The 8,920-nt window shown below is 37.2% G+C and overlaps 1 protein-coding gene across 1 annotated transcript; it reads left to right on the top strand.

Annotated features, from left to right (window-relative positions):
- Positions 1-3,565: 3,565 nt before the first annotated feature.
- On the top strand, positions 3,566-7,643 carry LOC113762049 (protein FAR1-RELATED SEQUENCE 5-like). Its single transcript, XM_027305295.1, has 6 exons — positions 3,566-5,751; positions 5,833-6,145; positions 6,238-6,321; positions 6,435-6,486; positions 6,645-6,661; positions 7,524-7,643. The coding sequence occupies exons 1-6, from the start codon at positions 3,566-3,568 to the stop codon at positions 7,641-7,643; spliced, it is 2,772 nt and encodes a 923-aa protein (XP_027161096.1).
- The last annotated feature ends 1,277 nt before the right edge of the window (positions 7,644-8,920 follow it).

Here is an 8,920-nt window from a genome sequence, read left to right on the forward strand (position 1 = left end):
AATTGTAAAAATAAAATCAAATTTAAATAATTAAATGTTATATTTGCATAAGAAATAATACAATAATCATAATAATGATAATACAATAATATTGGTGTAATAAAACTGCCATTAATTTAAATATTTACTTATAATGCCCAAAGAGCCTAATTACCAATTTTTTCTTCTCGCGCTCAAATATAACATTAACCCGCATGCGAGCTAACCTTGAAATAGAAAAAACACAGAATCCCGCTTACGGGTTTCAACGTTATTCTGCGCTTCGTGTGTTTGCTTTTGTTTTGCTTTTGTCTTTTTTTTTCGAAATGGAGGGTTGGCGGTGGAGCTTAGTACGAGCTCGCATTCTGAGAATGCGAGCTCAGAATGCGAGCTCACTGAACTCGCATTGCGATGTTGAGCTCTCACTGAGCTCGCATTCTCAAAATGCGAGCTCAATGAGTTCGCATTCTCAGAATGCGAAGACCCCAATTCCAGAAAACCATTCACAATACGCCCTCGTTGTAGAATCATTTTTTTTTTCATCACAATGTAAGAATTCACCCGTGATTTTCGTGAATACTCGACGCAAAGTTGACTGGCTTACTGACCAAATGAGAGGCCGTGACCACACAGTCTCAGCTACGCATGGAGACATGGATCAGAATACCCGGGATATAATAATGCGCGAATTTCGCTCTGGTTCTTCTCGTATTCTCGTATTATCATATTCCACATGGACAACCACTATCATCTTTTGTTATGTTCATACTCTAGTGAATTGGATAAGACCGAATTGGATGTCTAATGCGACTCTCCTGATGGTTACCCACAATGGCATAAATGCAAGTGCACCTGCAATCCTGGAGACCATTAAAGTCTATATATAGCGTTGTTGTGCCTAAGTCTCACACAGCATTCCAACTTGTATAGTGTACTCAAAAAAAGATAATGGCCAGTAGCTCTTCAAATTCAGCAGCATCATTTGCAAAATATCCAGACCGCTTATGCGAGTGCAAGAATGGTTTCTGTCGAATTATGGTGGTCGGCAAGTCAGAGGCAAATCGAGGGAGGCACTACTATGTATGCCCGAGTGAAGTGGTAAGATCAATCTTGCTGGAAAAAGATGTTATAGAAAATTAATCTTAAAAAATCATCTTCCTTTTTTCTCATACTGACTAAGTTCAGCTATCCAGCGCTGCCGACCATGGATAGGATGGTGTGATGAATATGCAAATGCCCTTGACACGGTGAAATCCGGCGGTCACCTTGCTGCACCGACAGTTGACGAATTGCAGGGCCGAATTCTGGATGAAGTCATGCAAACAAGAGCTGAAATAATGAAGATTAGAGCAATGATGAAGGAAGTAGTTGCTTCACAAACTATGGTGAAGTATGTAATGTTTCTAGTTATGTGTCTATGCCTTATTTTGTTAGCTAAGGTGTAGGATATGGATTCTGATCATCTGCAAGACCAGTTGTTGGGTAATTTTTTGGTACAAAAGCTTCAAATAGCTATTATCGATGTTTTTGGTTCTTTAGAATAGCTTTATGTCGTTGATCTGCTACAAGACCATCTTTTATCAGCTTTTCCTGTAATGCTTAGAAAGTATGGGATGCTTTGCCTTGACCTTAATCTTTTATCTTGGGTTTGTTGTAATGCTTAAAAGGTTTAAAGTTGATTTACAACAAGGATTTCCCACCATTAGCAGGCATTAATTACCTTTGTTCCATTAATTACCTCTGTTCCATTAATAGCTGACATTAACTACCTCTGTTCCATTGTATCATTAATGACTCTCAACTGCTACAAAATCATCTTTTATTATGTATGGACCCTATTAGTCTTTATTGAAGTCGTTCATATCAGCAACTGAACTGAACATTGAGACTTGCGTTTCTGTTTCCTCGCTGCCATTGCTCTTAACTAGCTTCTACACATAAGGGAGCAGCTTGTAGACAAATACACGAAAGACCTACGTTTAAGGCTGAGCTGATATTCCCTTTTTTTTTGTTTTACGTTGAAATTGAATATGAAATATAATTATAAATACACAACCAAGGCAAGTCAGTCAATAATACGTAAGACAAAAGCAAAACAAATATTTTTTCTGTGCAGGCATTTGACAGACATCAGAGATAGGAACAAGCTAGAGACATCAGAGCGACATCAGAAACAAGAAAATAGAAAATATCAAAATTCTAACAAAGAGATTTATTTACTACCGAAGCAGTTGCTACGTCTGTAATAGATGCATTGGTTGTGGTTGCCCAAAATAGCTAGAAAGGTTGGAGACGACATCATCACCTTCTGTGACCACTTGCGCTAATATCAGAGGAACTGGAACTGGGGAAGGAGATCCATTGCCAATCCAGCTCGTGAGATCGCTGAGCTTGAAGACCGTATCATTTGCTACTAAGGAGTTCAATCACTCACAGTCTATCCATAACAACGATAAGACTAAACAGAAATACCGTGAAGAGAGACAAAGCCATGGGCGGGACCTATATAATACATGGACTGGCAGATTTGAAATGTACTTCACATATGGGTGGGAGATGAAATAATAGCCATCAGATCTAGTTTTCAAAAGGAAATTATAGGCGGGATTTGAAATTATAGCCATCAGATTTGAAATTGGTTTCATTATAAAGGAAATTATAGGCGGGAGATTCAATTACGGATTAATATTTCATACTAGTTTTCAAAAGCCAAAATGGATACCGGTTGCTTCAATACTAGTAACTTCAATTACGCAACCTTAGAATTGAGTAATGGGGTAGTTGGCAACGAGTCTGGACCAACTCATTAATCATGAAGTACATAACCTGCATTTAACGCAACCTTAAATTGTTGAACGAGGTAGTTGGCAACCAAATGATATCAAACAATACCTCGGACTCAGGACAGCTAAAATCAGAGTTTAATGCCAGACCAGATAATTGGTTGGGGATTTGATGTGAAAACTAAATAGCTATTGTTATTAATGCCAACAACCAACGTAAATGGGCAGATAATAAAAATGAATACGAAAAAAATAAAAAAAAATTACAAAGCCCCTTCTCAAACGTCAAATAGCACATAGGAAAGTTGGCATCGGATATCCACAAAGGGGAGCTTTTTTTCAAAAACTACAGGCCAAGAATATTGGGAAAAAATAGAGACCGGAAGGGGTACAATAGGAGCACAAGGTTCCTATTGTAACAGGTAATCATCTTATCCTATTTAAAATACATTTAAATTTTGTTATCTATGATTGCCTGCTACATTTTTATTGAGATTTATATGCATCGTGTATATGAAGACAGTGAATAGAAAAAAGTATATTGAACTATAAATTTGTCATTTGTATGAAAGAAAATAATGAATTATCAGATGAATAGAAATAGCTTGAGAAATTACTCCTACAAAATATTATTATCAAGTAAAAATTGTAGAAGATGCAGATTTTTAGAATTAATTTCCGAATCCCACATGCAAAATAGAAGTAGATCAGGTATAGTAAAACATTTAGGAATAAAATATTCATACAGAACATATTGTGATATGTTCAAAAGGTGAGCAGTGGAGACCACTCAAAGAGACAAAATGAATTGGCACGAACCATCTTGTCTGGAGCATGCAAATGAAGAGTTAGAGAGAGAACAACTCACGGGCTCCCGAGAGCAAAATGGAGAACGAGGAGAAATGCGAGCAGAAGCTGGAGAAGGAGTAATGCAAGAAGAGGTGATGGCCAATAATGTTCAAGCTCGTTGCATAGATGATCTGGAATATGATCAAGTAATGAACATGACATTTGACTCAGTGGAAGATGCAGAGCTTTTCTATTTCGTGTATGCTAGAGCAATGGGTTTTGGCATAAGAAGAAGTGATCGAAAATATTATGATGATGGGAAGACACGTTATAGAAAATGGCTATGCTGTAGGGAGGGTGAACGTGAAGAGAGATGGAAAACAATGGAAAATCGAATGAGAGAAGCAAAAGTTGTGACTAGGGTGAAATGCAAAGCTTGCTTTCGAATCAAGTATGATCTGCCAAGCAGCAAATTTATAGTCACTGAATTTTTAAGGGAGCACAATCATACATTGGCAACGCCCTCAACTGCCATTTTTCTAAGAGCACATAGAAATGTTTCTGATGCAGACTATGCTCATGCATATGCATTGCGAAGGGTCGGGACAAGAACAAGCCAGATTATGAAGCTCTTTGCACTGGAGGCAGGTGGCTATGACAAAGTCAATTTTCAGAATAAAGATCTGTATAATAAAATAGAAAGGGAGCGCAAGAATGAGATTATACATGGTGATGCTGAGGGTGCAATCGCATATCTACAAGGAAAAAAGGACTTGGATAATGACTTCTGTTACAAGTATCATACAGATTCAGAAAATAGACTAATGCGTCTCTTCTGGGCAGATTCACAGTCCTTATACGATTACAAATGCTTTGGTGAGGTCCTAGTTTTTGATTCTACGTATAAGACGAATGACTACAACCAGCCATTGGTGGTGTTATGTGGAGTAAATAATCATTTCTCAACATGTATATTTGCGTGTTGTTTAGTATCCAATGAAGATGAGGAAGCATTTGACTGGGTCCTTCAAACATTAGTCGATGCAAATGGTGGGAAAAAGCCAATTTCTATTATAACAGATGGAGACCCAGCTATGAAAAAAGCCATCAAGAATATAATACCTGAGGCAAGGCATAGGCTCTGTTCCTGGCATCTTCAACGAAATGCAAAGTACAATGCAAACAAAGCTTTCATGAAGCGTTTCTCCTCGTGTATGCATAATAATTGGTCCCCTCAAAGATTTGAGCGCGAATGGGAAAAAGCTGTTATTGAGTGTGGCATCCAAGATAGTGAGTGGGTGAAATCAGTTTACAAAAAACGTGATAAATGGGCCACGGCATATCTTCGCGATCATTTCTTTGCAGGCATGAAAAGTACACAGAGATGTGAGAAAATGAATGACGTTTTAAAGATTCATTTGACAGGGGAGCTGAAATTGTTTGAGTTCATGCGGGCATTCGATTTGGGAGTTGCTGCTATACGGCACGAAGAAAATAGGCTAATTGCCGAGACCGAACAAACAAGCCTTCTTCCAACCACTGATATGCCTTGGATAGAGGAGCATGCAGCAGAAATATATACTAGAAATATATTTTTGATGGTCCGAAATGCTATTAAAGGTCAAGGCATGTATAATAGATCTGACCTCATTGATGATGGGGTACACAAAATACATTTTGTTGAGCACTCACGGGAGAATGGCAGGTTCAGGGTCCAGCAAACCATTCTAGGTGGAATGCTTGCATGCTCTTGTATGATGTTTGAAACCCTTGGCCTTCCATGCACACATATGTTTAGAATTATGCTACTTGAAGGGATAGAAAGAATCCCTGATTTCCTCATAATGAAGAGATGGACACGAAAGGCAAGGGAAGAATTTCATCGAGGGGCTACAGTAGTGCAAAATGTAGCAGATGATGTGACTGAGCTTGCTAGGTATGGGAGATTGATGGCTGGTTGCAAGCCAATGTGTCTCTATGCCTCCAAGACGGATGTCGGATATGAACGCATACTGAGCATTATTGAACGAGAAACACCTGAAGTGAGAAAATTGAGTGAAAACAGAAGGCCTGCCGAACCTACATTACGTCAACCCCAACGTAACTATGGAGTTAAAGACCCAGAACGAGCAAGATCAAAAGGCAGCCAAAGACAAGAACCTAGGAGAAGGTCAACTGGTATTCAGTGTGGAAAATGTGGGTGAGTGAACTACATTGAGCTTCTGCATAAAATATTATGTTTCATTCCTACCAAATTCTTGTATACACTTATTTTTGGTAGGAAACGTGATGGCCATAACAAAAGGACGTGTCCTTTGAACACCAGCAATTTAGATGATAACTGCTCTTATGAGGAAACAGACGAGCTTGGTAGTGATGAACAATTTGATGAAGTGCACTACCAACGAGCAGCATTTGGAGGAAGCAGCAGCAGTAAGCAAACAAGTTTCAATGATATATCCAGACTGCAAGCTTGTGGTGGAGTCGTTCACACAACTGATTACAATCAATCATTAATGGGTAGCTGGTCTATGCAGCTATCCACTCATATGTCTACTTCTACAGATGGTGGCAGGATGAATGTCGAAATGCAGGTAGAGTCAATCCTTATTTAACTTTTATTTCTGATGCGTTGTTGCCTACTACTGTAAGTTTATTCTATGAACATGTTGTGCTGTCATTGTAGCCAATGACTTGTGATTTTAGCTCAGAAACACCAACTTTCTGTGATGCTGGTAGTCATTCCCTCATTCCACGGTTTTCATCTAAGGTAAATGACTTACCCCCCCTGTTGAACTCATTGCACTACTTTGAATAATATTCTGTGTATTCCAAAAGAATGCACAAAAACACCAATAATGAAGTGGATAACATTGTGTACAGGCGAGTAGCAGTACTGGAATTCCTTATGCATGGAGCTCTGACAGTGGTTATGGCAACTAACTATCCGTGGCACAGGCATGAAACCTTACATCATATTTGTACGTGTACCAACTAGTTTTTTTTATAGATATTTCTTCTTGTCTTCTAAACATGGGATACACAAGGGTAACTTTTTTTATATACTTTTTAACCATGTAAATGTCCTTGCAGATTTTGAAGGCACCTCGGTATTAAGTTTATGGAGTTTGATGATGATATTTGTCTAATATCAGAGAGATGATCTGGCACCTCAAATATGCTGACTTGAATCTATTTACGATTGATATTTTGATTTGCATGTTTTACCAAAGAACTTAACTTTAAGCATGTACGTGGTGTGCTCATAAGCGTCTTTGCCAAAGAACTTAACTGGAGATACTCTCTGCTTGGTTGAAACTTTAGCTTATTGTTTCCACTTTTGATACGTCACGAAGACCTTGATTCTCTGTCTGCAGTGTATGACTTGTTGATATATGTTTCTTTTTTGTGTTTCTCTGCTATGTGTATAAGAGTATGAATTTACCCAGGTTGGTCCAGGGTTCTTGAAACCAGCACAGGTCAAGCAAATATTTTCTGTTCGCTCCGCCCCTGTCCCGAGAAAAACTCTCTCCCTCTAGCTTCGTTCATAGTTTAGCTCATTGAACGCCAACTGGACCGGTAAGACCAGCTAAGAAAAGACGACCAACCCCTATCCTACTGATCTGAACTTAAAGAGCAAAAACTGAATATATGCCGAAATATGAGATTGGAAGCTTTTCTTATAGAAATATTGAACGAGTGGCAAACACGCCGGCTCACGCACGCTATGAACCCAGAAGGTTAAAGTGGGATGCGCCAACTTAGTAGAAAGTAATGAAATCACTGAAAAAAGCATGCATGTAATGCCATTATACCGAAAATACTGTATATATGATTATATTCTTGCTAAACTTCAGGGATAAGAACTTCATTTGCAGTAAGCTAAACTTGAAGGAATTTAAATGAAGATGACAAGGAAGAAGATTCAGGGGAAGTAATACCAATCATCATGACGTTTTTGGGATCTAACAGAATGATACTTACGGTGTTTACGGCTCCATAACCACTGCCAGAGAATGTGTTGTGAAAGCTGGAGCAGATAAGGTGTTTACTGTGTTTACGGTGGTTATGCATGGAGTAGATATGTTGTGAAAGCTGGTAAACCGAAACTCCATCTAGAATATGTTGCTAAACATAAATTCATGTTTGTGGGCCAAAGAATGCTTAGTTATTACGGTGGAAGATTGTTTTGAATGCCAATTGTATGGTTCTTAAAAAGGATCTATTACCACGTGCCATGTTCATACTTGAAGAATGTGTTATGCCAACATGGCAGTTATGCGTTGTTATCCAGACGCTCATTTAATTTGCAATTTTTGCATGCATGCAGAGTAATTATCGTCATTAACATTGACTTTTATTTTGTATTTTTTGTTCAAGCATGCTTTGTAATTCGTGTTTAATGATCGGTCTTGAGATGCCAATATATGGATATAAGTAGTTGAATTAATACACGTGTAAACCAAAGTTAATATATAATACACGGTAATGATATACTAGTTTGTAACAATGCTAAATCTAGTACGTGCCACGCGTGTACTGAAAACTAGTAGTGTTACTAATTCACATTCAATGAAATGAATACTAGTACTAATATACATGTAAATAAAATAAGGTAATAAAGATTAAAACTCCTAAGATGGAAGAAAATAAGGCAATAAAGATTAAACCTCCTAATATGATAATTCCTCTCCTTATGAATTTAATTAACTAATATAATATATTATTATATAATATTAATAAATTTATAATATATATTTATATAAGATATTATACATGTGTATATAATATTTATAAATATAATTACATTTACATTTTTTATTATAAATATATTATATAATTATATATTAATTTTTAACAAGTAGTGGGACGAGCCTCGTTTCTAAAGGGGAATCAGACTTGGCTTTTATCCAATACCCTTCAACTTCAAATTACTAGGGAATTGGAAAACTCCAAATTTTTAGATATAATTCCAAAATTTCAATTCCGATAGTAGTAATCCAAACAATGATTATGAGATTTATTTCAATTCTCTATACCGAAACCTTTTTACCAAATACCACCTAATTATGCATTCAATCCGATAGTCGATAGATGTGGTGCTTGCTCATAAGAAAATGGTAATAGATATGGATCATTTCGTTATGAATTTCCTAATGCGTTGTAAGACTATAACGATAATAGCTAATTACAGCAATTAATCAGATAGTCGATTCCGATGATTATAACTAATTAAGTTTCTAATTTGATTATAGATTCCTTGGTGCTAACTCATAAGTACACAATTGTAGATATGGATCATCGGAATCGATGAATTCTCCAATTCGTTGTTGGGCTAAGATGATAACAACTCATTATAACAATTAAAT

The sequence above is a fragment of the Coffea eugenioides genome, chromosome 2, assembly GCF_003713205.1.
Source record: "Coffea eugenioides isolate CCC68of chromosome 2, Ceug_1.0, whole genome shotgun sequence".
Classification (NCBI taxonomy): domain Eukaryota; kingdom Viridiplantae; phylum Streptophyta; class Magnoliopsida; order Gentianales; family Rubiaceae; genus Coffea; species Coffea eugenioides.